At 38.8% G+C, this 16,195-nt stretch overlaps 1 protein-coding gene across 1 annotated transcript in view; it reads left to right on the top strand.

The window, feature by feature from the left end:
• The window catches only part of LOC103524415, a 22,011-nt gene extending 7,382 nt beyond the window's left edge, over nt 1-14,629 (top strand). Inside the window, exons 2-7 of the mRNA XM_026833515.1 lie at nt 2,863-2,896; nt 3,279-3,360; nt 10,441-10,496; nt 11,466-11,653; nt 12,674-12,707; nt 14,619-14,629. Of these exons, the coding sequence (XP_026689316.1) occupies nt 2,863-2,896; nt 3,279-3,360; nt 10,441-10,496; nt 11,466-11,653; nt 12,674-12,707; nt 14,619-14,629 (405 nt within the window). The remainder of the gene's footprint in view (nt 1-2,862; nt 2,897-3,278; nt 3,361-10,440; nt 10,497-11,465; nt 11,654-12,673; nt 12,708-14,618) is intronic.
• The last annotated feature ends 1,566 nt before the right edge of the window (nt 14,630-16,195 follow it).

Below are 16,195 nucleotides of genomic sequence, written 5' to 3'. Positions count from 1 at the left end.
GTGCAAAATGGTGATCGATTGGCCATTTTGATTTTTTGATTCCCAAACGTTCAGTAATTAGACAAGGGACTTTAAATGTGTGTCAAAACATAGTCTAACAGTCGTCGATCGACGCGATGAGGTGTGAATCTATGTTATCGAGGCAATGTGGATGGTTCAGTCGACATCGATCGACGGCCGGTCGACTATCTGTGGACACACCTTAGAAAGTAACAAACGATATAGCGGTTCTTCATGTATGTACCTTTGCACCTACTCCTAGGCGGGTGTATACCCGATGTTTATTTGAACACACATTATCGCACCGCGCTCGCATGATCTTTTGGCGCTTGGAAACCGAGCCATATCCGTACCGAGTCCGCATCGTCACAGACTAGGTAATATAGTTTACATTTTTGACGGTGACGGTGCGGGCTCGGTGCGGATATGGAGGGGCAAAAAACTTATTGAAGAAGTGCGGAAATTCCCTTTTCTACACGGCCGAAGGCTGGAGCGGTGATGGGCAAGTGTGTTCTCCTAGCACCGCACCATCACCGACAGTCTTCCGTGTCAAGAACTCTGCTCGGGGAGAAGCGGTATTTGCTTGGTGCGTTGATGTGTGTCCCGACCTTTATTCTCAACCTGGGTACACCACCCTAACATTTCAGGTTGGGTAATTGTTGGTCTGACCATTTCCCAACAAACAATACCATTATCCTACGATTTCCCAACCATCGATGTTGTTGGGGCATGTTCTTATTCCAAGCACAGAGCCGAAAAATGTCGACATTGCCGGAAATCGACCTTGGGAGCCACTCCTGTTGTCGAGTTGCAAAATAATAAGAATCTCAAGAATAATAATAGAAAGTAAAAATTTGGACCGATTGCAATACTTTCTCATTACCTTGTATAGGTTCCCTATACTATACGTAAGGGTCTTAGAAAGTAACAAAATAATAAGAATCACAAGAAGAACAAAAGTTAATCGCTGAAACTCGTGAAGAAAGTTGCAATACAAATTGAAACAGTCTGCCACGAAATGGTTTCAAAGTTTCTGAAACGTTGCAACTTATTTCCAACTCTTCTAAAACATTGCAATGTTGCAAGTTTTACCACATTTCCTAGTTTATGGTCCGCGCCGCAGTTTTTCTGTCAACATTTCAACGTTTCGTAACAGTTGTCCTGACAGTTACGGATTTTTATGTAAATATGTATGTATTTCATGTAAATGTTTATGTATTTTATATAAATATGTGTGTATTTAATGTTGAATATTTATGTATTTTATAAATATAAGGCGCGTTTGAGCGGGTATACCAACGATGACCTGGATAAACATGATCACTAAAGGGGTATTTTTTTTAATCCAGCGGCAAAATCCCAAGTCTCGCGGCACACAGTTTGAGAAGCACTGTCTTATAGGAAGGACAGTAATGTAATCGGCCAAAATTTTCAATGGTCAGTCTTTTCTTTAGTGCTAAAACACGTTGGCGGTTTACGGTATAATTCAATCTTGACTTGGCGGGGCGGAGCGCTACCGCGCTCCTTAATATCTCGGGAACGGTATGAGCTAGAAATTTGAAATTTTTTATGTGGTCCACAAAAATATGACAAGGATGCAACTCGAAGATTTTGATTAAGATATGCAGGTACTGCGGTTGGTGGTATTTTGACCTCATTTTGACCGCTTTTCGACCACTTTTTTGGCGGTTTTCAGCTGTACTGACCAAACGGTTAGAGATTTTGTAAAGGTTACTGTGGAAGAACACCCAAATTAGCATCATTCAATGGGATAACGAAAGTCGTGTGATGTTCAATCCAGATTTTTTTATTATCAAACTCAGTGGCCTTAGCACATCACACATCTCAGTGTAAACTAAACATTCACTTCATCAGCACATGTGTTTCGCACCGAGAGAGAATTAACTTTTCGAGTGATTTTTTGCACGAAAGTTCGCTTTTTTCCAGACACCAAAAAGAGCTTGTAAATCTGTCGTTTTTTAGCCAAATCCCCGTTATATTTTTATAAGACCTAAAAACACCTTAATTAGCTTTCTACATTCTTTTTATCAGTTTTATGGCTTTCTTTTTTAATTGAATGTAGACACTTGAGAATTAGCTTAGTGTGTGTATTTTGATGGTTTTGTAATTCTGGTTTCGTCAGTCGGGTTTTTAAGGATTTTTCGTAATTTAAAAATTACACGATGGTGAGTAGGTACCTTGTCTTCTAGTCCCTAAAGTGGGACTACTTGTCCTAAATAGGCTTTTTATTTTATGCCTATCTAAATAAAAGCTTACTCAAATGTTGATTTAGCAATGTAGGTAGGCACATTACCTACAGATACTTACATATACATACCATCAATTAATATGTAGGTAAATATTTATAATTCATGACAATTTTGATGTTTAAAGGATTTAGCGCGACTGGTTTGGTTACATTATCCCCCGGGACCATTCCTTTAATGGGGATTTTCTCTGGGCCCCGCTCCCTCTGCTTCCAGATAATGAAAGGACACTATACGTAGCACTCGATGACCCAGTGGTGTTCAAAAAATACATATACATAATAACTTCTAATAAATATTCTAATAACTTAATAACAGTCTAGTTTTATTGTTTGTTGCAACAGTCGTAGGTATACATATATTCTCACATGTGCATTACATTGTTGTGCTGTTGAAACCATGTGCTTTATTATAATAAATTATTATCTACAGTATTGATTTATTACCCACAGTATTATGATAGCATGTACCGAGGTATTAATTAAAAAGCTCTACAGGTGTTAAAAATAATATGTACTTAGTTAATAGTTTTCCCTCGATAACCCCTAATTATGTTTGCATTTCCCACATCTCATTTTAACTCCTCAAATTTCAGACTACATACGAGCAACTTGTCAGCAACATATCAGATGCTTTTTTTTATCTCTTTCTCTCCCTCGTAGCAAAATGGAAGGAGAGGGAAAATAATAACTTATGCCGCGCTGTGGTGAGATTTTTTTTTCCTTTTCTATTCAAATATTCTTTCATTTTTCTTGCCTTCTTTCTTTCTTCATCTTCTCCTTTTTACTTTCCTTATCCTATAGAAAGGAAAGGAATGTAATCGGGTCAAATTTTCGATGGTCAGTTTTTAGTGCCAAAACACGTTTTGAGGTCCCTAGAGTCGAAATACAAAGCTTCAGCCATTGGTCCGTGTTACGTGTGTCTGTCTGTCCGTCTGTCTGTCTGTAAACAAATTATCTCGAGAATGGTAAGAGCTAGAGTCTTGAAATTTGGTATGTAGCTGCATATCAGATGATCGGCTCCAAGCAGTTGTGCTCTCCCTGGACATTATCAAACCAGACATCAACGATTTCGGCACCAAAGTCTTCAAAACGTAAGTGCTTTCTAGATTTTTAGGGCGCTAGGCCGCGGGTTTGATTCCAGGCCGGGGGGCGGATTTTATCCTGAACGGATAATGTTCGTTCTTGGAAAGGGGCTGGCTTTCTCCTATCCTGTCTTCCTTCTCTCTTCGATTTAGGGACGATGAGATCTTGGCACATACAGTTTCCTCTATCAAACCTCTTGAAAAAAACACACACACGCATACACATAACCGCACTGAGCCCGCGCCAACATACGGCCGAGTGTTGGACGTGCTAAGGCTAGAAAGACAAGGGATTTGAACGTGTCGGAACACACAATACCGCACCGCGCTCGCATGATCTTTTGGCGCTTGGAAACCGAGCCATATCCGTACCGAGTTCGCATCGTCACAGACTATAGGTAATATAGTTTACATTTTTGACGGTGACGGTGCGGACTCGGTGCGGATATGGAGGGCAAAAAACTTATTGAAGAAGTGCGGAAATTCCCTTTTCTACACGGCCGAAGGTTGGAGCGGTGATGGGCAAGTGTGTTCTCCTAGCACCACACCATCACCGACAGTCTTCCGTGTCAAGAACTCTGCTCGGGGAGAAGCGATATTTGCTTGGTGCGTTGATGTGTGTCCCGAGTTCCCGACCTTTATTGTCAACCTGGTTAGTGTGACAGGGATGCGACACGAAAAGGTTTGGTTGAGATAGGTGCTGCTGTTGGCGGTATTTTGACCGTTTTTTGGCGGTTTTCAGCTATACTAACTATACGGTTAGATAAGCTTCATTCAATAGGATAAGGAAAGTCGTGTGATGTTCACACCAGATTTTTTTTTTCTTTTTCTTTTTCTTTACTTCGCCTCCTTCTTTGCCTTTTTTCTGCTCCCCCCTCCCCCCCATACTTCTCATATTCTTTTTCTTCTTTGTCTACTCCTTCTCTTCCATTTTCATCGACCTTCTTCTCTTTCTCTCTTCTTCCTCCCCTCTCTCTCTCTCTCTCTCTCTCTTACTCCTCTATGTTCCCTCATTTTTTTCCTTTCTCTTCCTTTTCTCTATTACCCCTTTTCACCTCCCCTACCCACCTACTTCTCTTCTTCTTCTTTATCTTCTTCTTCTTCCTCTCCTCCTTCTTCTTCTTCTCCTCCTTCTTCTTCCTCCTCTCCTTCTTCTTCTTCCTCCTCTCCTTCTTCTTCTCCTCCTCCTCCTCGTTCATCCTGTTCGCTTTCCCGTGTATTCGTACGTTTCTTTGTTGTACAAATGCCACAACAAAAGAAACAAGGCGACAAAGGATGAAGGAAATGTATAGCGGGTGAACATATGTACATACTGTGAGATTTTGTACAACATGGGAAATAATTTTGTACAATATATTTTGTAATGTTCTGTGCGAATGGAATGAGAATATGTAGGTATATGTATAGCTACTTACATTCGTAAGATGAAATTTACAACGTTACAAATAATATGTACCCTACTTTTTTCAAGGGGTTTATAGTCACTGATGTATAACAGCTAAGGTTTTTACTGATACTTTAAATAAGCTTATGTAAGTAACTATAATATGTAGATAGGTACCTATACATTATACCATTTATACTTAGGTACCCTTGAAAAAAATGCAGGTAGGTATGTATGTAGGTACCGCTTTGCAATACTTCAAAGCCGTCGCTTCGCTCCGGATTTCGGCTAGTAAAATAATAAAAACCATCATAATTTTCCACATGAAAAAGCTCAGGTGGAACAAAAGACGGCGTATTATCGAGAGATAGGCAGAGCGTATGTACATACTTCAAGCTGTGTCCATAACCATCATAATTTTCCACATGAAAAAGCTCAGGTGGAACAAAAGACGGCGTATTATCGAGAGATAGGCAGAGCGTATGTACATACTTAAAGCTGTGTCCACACATAGTCTATGGCCGTCGATCGACGAGGTGAAACTATGTTATCGAAGCAGTGTGGACGGAACGAACAAAAGAGATTTGATAGAGGGAATTGTAACAGCTAAGATCTTATGGTTCCGAAAGCGAAGAGAAGTCCACACATAGTCTATGGCCGTCGATCGACGAGGTGAAACTATGTTATCGAGGCAGTGTGGACGGAACGAACAAAAGAGGTTTGATAGAGGGAATTGTAACAGCTAAGGTCTTATGGTTCCGAAAGCGAAGAGAGAAGGAAGTTAGGAGAAGGCTAGCCGTTCCGAGAACGAACCTTATCTTTTTGGGATCAAATTTACGAGGAAAATCTATGTTGTCGAGGCAGTGTGGACGGTTCAGTCGACATCGATCGACGGCCGGTCGACTATGTGTGGACACACCTTAGGAAGTAACGAACGATATAGCGGTTCTTCATGTATGTACCTTTGCACCTACTCCTAGGCGGGTGTATACCCGTCGTTTATTGAAGAGTTGCCTTACAAAACATATTTTTATGGCGCTGAAGAAAACTAGGCCATCTGAAGGCCACTTGTAAGGAAATGAAAACCAGGGGTGGTAACGAAATGTCTTTTTTTAAGAGGTTTGATCGAGGGAACTCTAACTGCTAAGGTCTTGAGCGAAGAGAGAAGAACGACAGGGTAGGAAAAAGCCAGCCGTTCCGAGAACGAACATTATCCGTTCAGGATAAAATCCGCCCCGCGCGGAAATCGAACCCGCTGCCTAGCGCTTACAAGGCAGACGCTCTATCAACCAAACTATAACTACAAGACACCTATCTCACGGAGTTGGAAGGGATTGGGGTTTTTAAAAACTCCTGGGCTCCTTCCAACAAAACGATTTTATTCCTATCAGTTTCTTTGGAATAGGTACTACAAATTTTTATTCTCCTAACTAATCCTCTGCCTACACATAGGTGACTTGTACAAATACAAATCCCATCTCATCTCTCCCCGGGCGGGAATCGAACCCGGAGTCCGGACCTAGCGCTTACAAGGCATACGCGCTACCCTCCAAGCTAACTAGGCCGGCAAAGGAGTCTTGGATTGTGCTTTCGTTCAGAATAAAATTGTCAATATTTCATTGCGAAGAGAAAAGGAAGTTAGGAGAAGGCTAGCCGTTCCGAGAACGAACCTTATCTTTTGGGAATAAAATCCTCCCCGGGCGGGAATCGAACCCGGAGTCCGGACCTAGCGCTTACAAGGCATACGCGCTACCCTCCAAGCTAACTAGGCTGGCAAAGGAATCTTGGATTCTGCTTTCGTTCAGAATAAAATTGTCAATATTTCACCGCAAAGAAAAGATGAAAAAATGTCGTAATTTTTCCGGAGATAGATGATAAGTAAAAAATAAAAATAAATTGGATATAAACAAGGATAAGGATTAGGTAGGTAGGTACATAGGTACTGATTTTCTCTAATCACTACGGGCTGAAAAATTCCCGGAGGGACGGACCCTGCTTGTTAAAAACTCCTGGGACGCCCAGAAACACCTGGGCTCCTTCCAACAAAACGATTTTATTCCTATCAGTTTCTTTGGAATAGGTACCTACTACAAATTTTTATTCTCCTAACTCATCCTCTGCCTACACATAGATAACTTGTACAAATACAAATCCCATCTCATCTTTCCACGCTTTCACTTTCACTAGTTACTTATTCACCTGCTTATTTCACTAGTTACTTATCCACCTGCTTTTTTCACTAGTTACTTATCTATACTTATCCATCTGCTCATTTCACTAGTTACTTATCTATACTTATCCACCTGCTTATTTCACTAGTTACTTATCTATACTTATCCACCTGCTTATTTCACTAGTTACTTATCTATACTTATCCATCTGCTTTTTTACTCATCCACGTCTCTTTACTACACCTAACACAGGGAGGTATGTTTTATTACTACCTACACAACTAGAACCACACAGGGAGGTACGGTAGTTTACTATACACCTACGCTTCTGTTTTGCACGTTTTCATAGTAAACTGTGTGTGTGTGTGTGTGTGTGTGTGTGTGTGTGTGTGTGTGTGTGTGTGTGTGTGTGTGTGTGTGTGTGTGTGTGTTTTCTATTCTATTTTCCCACACATCTTTTATCCCCCCACTTTCTTACTCCATGCTTTCTATTTTCTTCCTTTTTTTTATGTGAACCTTTTTATTTTCCGTAGGTACCTCCACATTTTTTCTTCTTTTTTAATGTGAACACAATCTGGTAAACTTGCATTTTTCTATTTTTCCCCTACCCTTTAGAAAGAAGTAAGACAAGGAGGGGTAGGAGAAAAAGAATACAATTGAGGACGATGAGAAGAAGAAGAAGGAGGAGGAGGAGGGATAGGAGAAAAAGAATAAGATAGAGGAGGATGATGATGAGAAGGAGAAGGAGGACAATAAGAAGAACAAGGAGCAGCAGGAGGAGGAGAAGAAGAAGAAGAAGGAGGAGGAGAAGAAGGAGGAGGAGGAGAAGAAGAAGGAGGAGGAGGAGGAGAAGAAGAAGAAGTAGGAGTAGGACGAGAAGAACGAGGAGGAGACGAATAAAAGAAGAAAGGTGAAGGAGGGGAATGAGAAGGAGGAGGAGGAAAAGAAGGAGGAGGAGGAGGAGGAGGAGGAGAAGAAGAAATTGGAGGAGTAGGAATTGTTCGCGGATTTGGCGATTATGGTCGCGGATTTGGCGATTTTGTTCGCGGATTTTGCGATTATGTTCGCGGATTTGGCAATTATGTGTATGTAGTTAGTTTTCCACACAAGGCCCTGTCTCTTAGAGTTTAAACAAATAAATTTTGTGAAGTTATTTTTATCAACAAAATATTAGCCACTAAACTTCTCAATACCTAAATGCCGGAAAAAATAGGTCCGACTTTTAAGACTTCGTCATAGTTCCGTTTTTTTCCTTCTTCATCGGAGAAATAATAATTTCTCATCCATAGAGACTGTTAGGGACACAATCAACAGGTTAGGAACCGCTATGTTAGAAAAAAAATTCCCTCTCTTCAAATATTTTTTTTTCTCTCTTTTTCATTTCTTTATTTCCTTCAATTCTTTCCTTATTTTAGTGGACAACCACTATATCCTTGAATTACCTTTTTCTGTTTCTCCTTCCTCTCTTTTCCTTTTTTTTCCTTCCCTCCCTCTCTCTTTTCTCAAAGGCTTCCTTATCTCCTTGAATTACCTTTTTCTGTTTCTCCTTCCTCTCTTTTCCTTCTTTTTCCTTCCCTCCCTCTCTCTTTTCTCAAAGGCTTCCTTATCGCTGTGTGTGTGTTTTCTATTCTATTTTCCCACACATCTTTTATCCCCCCACTTTCTTACTCCATGCTTTCTATTTTCTTCCTTTTTTTATGTGAACCTTTTTATTTTCCGTAGGTACCTCCACATTTTTTCTTCTTTTTTTAATGTGAACACAATCTGGTAAACTTGCATTTTCTATTTTTCCCCTACCCTTTAGAAAGACGTAAGACAAGGAGGAGGTACCTCCACATTTTTTCTTCTTTTTTTAATGTGAACACAATCTGGTAAACTTGCATTTTCTATTTTTCCCCTACCCTTTAGAAAGAAGTAAGACAAGGAGGAGTAGGAGAAAAAGAATACTTCCTTATCTCTGTACTCCAGGTGATCATTTTCCCTTGTGTTTTAACGAGGTTAAGTGGAAGAAAACTAGGAATTAGGTTAGTCACGAGGTCCCCTGGTTCGATTCCCGCGGAGTTTTTTCTACTTTCATTTGGAAACTTGTCAGGTATCAGATATAATAGATGATGGAGTTTACTTTTGGTGGTTTCTCACATTTTTACTTTCCTTTTTTTTAGATAGGATAAAAACGGAGTTGATTTTTTTCCTAAGGTGTGTCCACACATAGTCGAACGGCCGTCAATCGATGTCGACTGAACCATCCACACTGCCTCGACAACATAGATTCACCTCGTCGATCGACGGCCGGTCGACGTTTGGACTCACCTTTACAATAGCTTCATGAAATCATCGTCAACCAGGAAGGTACATAGGTATTTCGTATTGAAATCAATACCAAAGCCAGCACAGTTGATGATCCTTGAATTACCTTTTTCTGTTTCTCCTTCCTCTCTTTTCCTTCTTTTTCCTTCCCTCCCTCTCTCTTTTCTCAAAGGCTTCCTTATCTCTGTACTCCAGCTGATCATTTTCCCTTGTGTTTTAACGAGGTTAAGTGGAAGAAAACTTGGAATTAGGTTAGTCACGAGTCACGAGGTCCCCTGGTTCGATTCCCGCGGATTTTTTTTTTTTACTTTCTATTGGAAACTTGTCAGGTATCAGATATAACAGATGATGGAGTTTACATTTGGTGGTTTTTCACAGTTTTACTTTCCTTTTTTTTCGATAGGATAAAAACGGAGTTGATTTTTTTTCCTAAGGTGTGTCCACACATAGTCGAATGGCCGTCGATCGATGTCGACTGAACCATCCACACTGCCTCGACAACATAGATACACCCTGTCGATCGACGGCCGGTCGACTATGTTTGGACACACCTTTACAATAGCTTCATGAAATCATCGTCAACCAGGAAGGTACATAGGTATTCCGTATTGAAATCAATACCAAAGCCAGCACAGTTGATGATAGCTCATCAGTTGTCAGAGTTGATGGGTGTTTTTTAATTGTTACTTTTAATTTCATTTAATGAAAGTATAAAACCACCAGGAGGCGTTATGAACAATGGCATTCATGTTAATTAATTTCTCCAGCAATACAGCACTAAGAGTACCTATAGGTATCGATCACAGGAGTTATCAAGTAAATATCTATAGGTAGTGGCGACTGGTACTAAAGTTACTGGGAAATCTTCCAAGTTTTGACGTTTTGCGCGCCGGCACTAATTTGGAACCCTTATTTTTCACATTCAAGCTACAGACCACGTAAGGCCCTATTAAAGCCTCTAATTATTTATTATTAAAGAGGTTTGATAGAGGGAACTATAACTTCTAAGGTCTTATCGCTCCGAAATAGAAGAGAGAAGGAAGACAGGATAGGAGAAAGCCAGTCGTTTTGAGAACGAACATTATCCCATCAGGATAAAATCCGGCCCGGGCGGCAATCGAACCCGCGGCCTAGCGCTTACAAGGTAGACGCGCTACCAACCAAGGTAACTAGGCTGGCAATTAATGCAATCTATTCAAAGTCCAACTCTTCATTTTCTGTCTCCAGTCTCTTCAAGGAGCATCCAGAGTACCAAGATTTTGTTCTCATGTGCCTGAGAGCAAGTAGGTACCCCGAATAGGCACCCTGAAACTAGTAAGCACGTGACGTGCTGAGACAGTCATACGTCCAGATATCAACCACACATGGCGTTGCTTAACGTGAGTGATCCATTTGGCATAATCAACAAGTTGTCATAGTTGATATTGCTAATCATTTTATTTCGTTTGACCGTAATATTTTATGGCTAGAAAGGTAGGTGCATTGATTTTACAAACATACAAATTGTGTGAACGCCTGGTAACTCTATTATGTATGCAATGTGCCAAATTTACTTCAAAAGTACTCTTGTTATTTTTACTCAGAGAACTCATTACAGGTAGGTAAATCATACGAATAGTAAGGTAATGCATAGCAGCATAATGTCATAATGTGTACATTAATATCTTAATAACTACCTCTGTGGTATATGTAATTTACGTCGCGTGGTGTGTTACTTGGTGTAATTAAATATTTACCTACCTATTAGGTACTCAGAGAACTCATTACAGGTAGGTAAATCATACGAATAGTAAGGTAATGCATAGCAGCATAATGTCATAATGTGTACATTAATATCTTGATAACTACCTATGTGGAGCTGTTTTGACACGTGTGTGTATTTAACACAAGTTTATATTTGGGTCAATCGTTTCAGTTCATATCAAAGGTCTGCTGATGTGTGATGAGGTCATGATCGGGGTCATGTTATTAGGTCATGTTTGTTAGATGTTAGATGACAGACGTATGACACGTAATCCGTCATCAGATAAAATGACACAAGTTCCTGATATAATAGGTATACTTAGCTAGGTACCTAATATGTGCCTATAATCTTACTTACCACAAAAGTCCTTTAATGGTTCGTGGTTTCTATTCCCATCGGATTTTACCCTAAGCAGATAAGAGTTCGTTCTCGGAACGACTAGCTTTCGCCTATCCTGTCTTCCTTCTCTTTTCGTTTTCGGTACCTACGATAAGACTTGCATTTTCAGCTCCCTTTATCAAACCTCTTGAAAATAAGCTAGACGCTAACAAGTCCTTCACCCACCACGTCAATGCTGTCGTTCTGGCCATCGCCAATTCTGTTGTCAATTTGAAAAATCCGAGTGCCGTACTGCCAGAGTTGGAGAAACTAGGGACTTCCCATCAGAGACGAAATATTCGACCCGAGCAGTTTGAGGTGAGTTGAGAACGGGATGTTGCGCCGCAGGGGATTTTTTTAAGCTCTGCGTTACGCTGTTTGTGTGTTTGTCTGGGTATGTCTAAATGTTTTTTTAGTACCTAAGAAGGAGTACCTATTTTTTTAATTGATCGTTGAAAGCTTTTTAAAAGTGGACACTCTCAGAGAACTCATTACAGGTAGGTAAATCATACGAATAGTAAGGTAATGCATAGCAGCATAATGTCATAATGTGTACATTAATATCTTGATAACTACCTATGTGGTATGTAATTTACGTCGCGTGGTGTGTTACTTGGTGTAATTAAATATTTACCTACCTATTAGGTACCTAATTGCTTAGGTATGTGCGCATTTTAATGAATGACTAAATTATACCTACCTAAGTCTCTAATGCCTATTTGCACAAAGATTTATTGAAGACTGAAATTAGCTTTACCCTATTGCCAACAATTACCAATTACCTAAATGAAGACCTTTTTCTGGACTACCTACCTCGGTGGTGTAGTGGTCAAGACCTACCTCGGTGGTGTAGTGGTCAAGACAGGTTCTGAAGACATGGCAAGAAATCCTCACCATCCTGGCAAACACAATCATATCCTTCATGAAACCTACTATTAAGTGAACGCGCACTCTAACGGGCAATATGTGAACTTGAACTTCCTAATGTGAACACTGATCACTAGCGCTTTTATTTTCTACAAATAAACTTCCATCTGCGCTGAAAGGCGCTTTTTTGGTCCGATTTTTTCCCCTGCTAGAGTGGTAGCAAGTATTGGTGTAAGTGGATTTGTCAATGCTAAAGGATCTCAAGGTTTACCTTGAGCCTGGGGATGGGAAGAGTTTAATTTCTACAGCTTCATATTGGTCAAATTTTAGATGTTTTCCAAGTCTCTATGAAGAAGTACCCCAGTTTAATTACCTAACAAACAATGAGTACTTATATTAGGTCCATCCAGCACAACTTTGGTCTTTAAGTTCCTAGATTGCTAGATTCTTAATCTTAATCTGTCTTTCCAGGGGTGTGGCAACTGGTCTCACCTCTATGTGTTTGGTAATTTGGTTTCAATTTTATTCAGGTTGTAGACAAATAGTTTTCTGTGTAGAATATTTGTGCGCTGCGCTGTAGGTAGATAAGTGTACTTTAACTATATTGACGAATTTTTATCGACAATCGACGTCTTCTCAAATTTTGCTGTTTAATTTCATTCATGATGTTATAGAATATATTATGTAGACGTCATCGCCATTCAAGAAAACAAGGTACCCCGTATATCTATACCTACCTATATGTAGGTACACGGGTGTTACCTACTGACTGCCGAAATATTAAACGGGAAACTTCTATGTTGTAAAAACTGACGAAAATAAATTAAATTAATAATTATCCATGTAACTTATTGTCATTTATTACTTCTAGTTAACTCCATATAGTTTATAGCAGAGGTGGCCTTTTGCATCATTCATTTTCTTATTTGAAATTTTCCTCCATTTCAAAGATCCTTATTTTAAGGTTATCTACCCAAAGATGTTTACATGTTCAAAATAAAGGTAAAAAAGTGTTTTTAATTAAAGTTTAAAAGAATAGTTGTACAATTATTTAAGGTGTTTTTAAATCCTTTTAAATTGGAAAGTGTAACATACCTACTCTGCCACTTTTTGTGTGTTGAATTTGCTGTCAAAATCCATGAGTCGAGAAATATCTACAAACGTTTCGTCTGTGTTTAATTTTCCTTGTCCAAATTATGAATCCTTTAAACTCAGAGTAAATTTTTTGATAAAAAAAACCAGTCAGGAATTTTCCTGGTGTTTAGAAGTGGTGTTTTTTCTTTCCAGTGCCACCTTTGGATAACTGGATGACCCAAAATGGATTCTTTTCTACTGAATAACAACAAGTAAGTTTTGCATCATTCATTTTCTTATTTGAAATTTTCCTCCATTTCAAAGATCCTTATTTTAAGGTTATCTACCCAAAGATGTTTACATGTACAAAATAAAGGTAAAAAAGTGTTTTTAATTAAAGTTTTGAAAGAATAGTAGTACAATATTATTTAAGGTGTTTTAAATCCTTTTACATTGGAAAGTGTTACATACCTACTCTGCCACTTTTTGTGTGTTAAATTTGCTGTCAAAATCCATGTTGCAAAAAAACATCTAGGTACCTACCTACCTCCAACAACTAGTTACTTGGATTGCATGCTGATCAGTACAATACATACTGCACATACTTTATACCTAATACTTAATTGAACTTTATGGAAATTAAGACATTATTGAGATGCCAAGTATTGCGAAGGATAACCACTGTTCAAAGATAGTTAATCTTTCAATCATGTTACTTATGCTGAAGGTTTGATAAATTGTTGGTGCTTGTAATCATGTTCCTGTGCTTTGCAATAGGAAGCTCTTTAGTTTTGGTGTTCATGGTCTGATTGGACAACTAAAAGCATTAATAAAAATAGCAGCTGTGGAACATGATCTGATTTTAGCATAATTTCTTGAGAGGAAAGTAAAATTTTATGGTTGATTGTTGATAATAATATCTAAATGATATTCTGATCAGTGATGCATTAGAGAAGACAACAGTTTACACAAATTTTGTCTGTGACAATTAAGTAGTTGCGCCCGGAGCTGGAGCTATGTAAATTCCATGTTGTTTCTAGTACTTAATTATCTCATAGCAACAGCAGCTAATAAGTTCAAGATTATTTAGAAAATACCCTAAAGAAATCCATTAGAATAATACATTCGCGTGAGGAAAATGAGTAGCTATGACATATAAATGCGCATAGCGACCGGTGCCAGCATGGTAGGTAAATATTGGATGTTAGGATTATTGGCATATTGGGAAAAATCCTACAATGCTGCAGTGAGCACCAAAGTTGTGATATAATAACACAAAGAAACTGCATTTACATAGTTAGGACATTTTTCTCTTTTATTCCCATTTTTGTACTTCTCGCAGGAAAGCCCTGAAAATTTGGAAAAGAGCACCAAAGTTGTGATATAATAACACAAAGAAACTGCATTTACATAGTTAGGACATTTTTCTCTTTTATTCCCATTTTTGTACTTCAGAAAAGCCCTGAGAATCTGGAAACCCTGGGATTATATTAAATCCAGGGTTGTAATGATTTGATGAACCTCATTCCTTATTTATTAAATCTTCTGTTTGTCAAACGGTTGACTTCTAGTTTACCTATCCTGTGATTGTATGTTAGTTTTAAGTAACCACTCGAGTATGTGTAGTTGTACCTACGAGATAAAATATTGAACCTCGTATATGATAAAGTTTAATGTGGGCACTTGGATGAATAATAATAATAATAATTATATTAATCAATATTATATTAATCAAGATCAATAATATTATTTTGTCTGCTACAACATTGAATCAGATTAAAGACTTCTATTAGCTTTCCAATTGGCCCATTATCCGGCAGAGCCATTATAAGTAGGCTTGCCAAACGTCCCGAATTGGCCGGTTAACCACTCCAGTATTAAACAAAAGTACGAGTAACTTCTCATATTGAGGAATCTCTTGTTATTTTAGGCTAGGACTGCGTTCCTGAAAGGAACTCTTCGCATTTCAGAATGTTTTGTTGTCACAGTAGGCAATTCTAATAGGAATAGTAGGTGTTATTTTGATGACATCGCGAGATGTCCAAGTTATGTATGTATTTTGATGACATCGCGAGATGTCCAAGTTATGTATGTATTTTGATGACATCGCGAGATGTTCAAGTTATGTATGTATTTTGATGACATCGCGAGATGTCCTAGTTATGTATGTATTTTGATGACATCGCGAGATGTCCAAGTTATGTATGTATTTTGATTTTGACATCGCGAGATGTCCAAGTTATGTATGTATTTTGATGACATCGCGAGATGTCTAAGTTATGTATGTATTTTGATTTTGACATCGCGAGTAAGTATTAATTTCTTGTTGGTTATATTATGGTTATGTAGGGAACGTTCAAGTTCTTCTTGTACTAACGTCCCAATCCTAACTTCTGTAACTTGGTTCCTGGAACGCGAGTCTGTCTTTGTCTAGGTCCTAGGTTATTAATAATTATTATTTTAAGGTAATTAATCAATGTATACTTACTTGGATAAAATCCGCCCCGGGCGGGAATCGAACCCGCGGCCTAGCGCTTACAAGGCAAACGCACTACCAACTAAGCTAACTAGGCTGGCGGCTTTGCGATCTTTTTTGCCAGCGGAAAGCTGCTGTCCCAATGTCCATAAAACGCCTAAACTTAAAAATGTAGTGCATAAAGTATTTTTCAAGTTTGAAGGCGCTAGATGTGAATACGATTTCCGTTTGTTTACGTTTTTCTTATCAGTGGAGATGTCTTTTGCTCTTGCTTTTGAAAAAGTGAATAGTGAAAGCTTTTTGAACTTTGTGGTGCTTTTCAATTCTTAAAATTTTGTGTTCAACCGTTGTATCCTAGTACCTAGCTTTTTGTCTTGTTCAATAGGTATCTCAACTTTCCTCTCAGCAAAATTTCAAAACTGATATTGACCTGATTAGGATCC

This window comes from Diaphorina citri, unplaced genomic scaffold, assembly GCF_000475195.1.
Source record: "Diaphorina citri unplaced genomic scaffold, Diaci psyllid genome assembly version 1.1 scaffold98, whole genome shotgun sequence".
NCBI classification, from domain to species: Eukaryota; Metazoa; Arthropoda; class Insecta; order Hemiptera; family Psyllidae; genus Diaphorina; species Diaphorina citri.
Note: the sequence above shows the minus strand (reverse complement) of the source record. Positions and strands in the feature narration are given on the sequence as shown.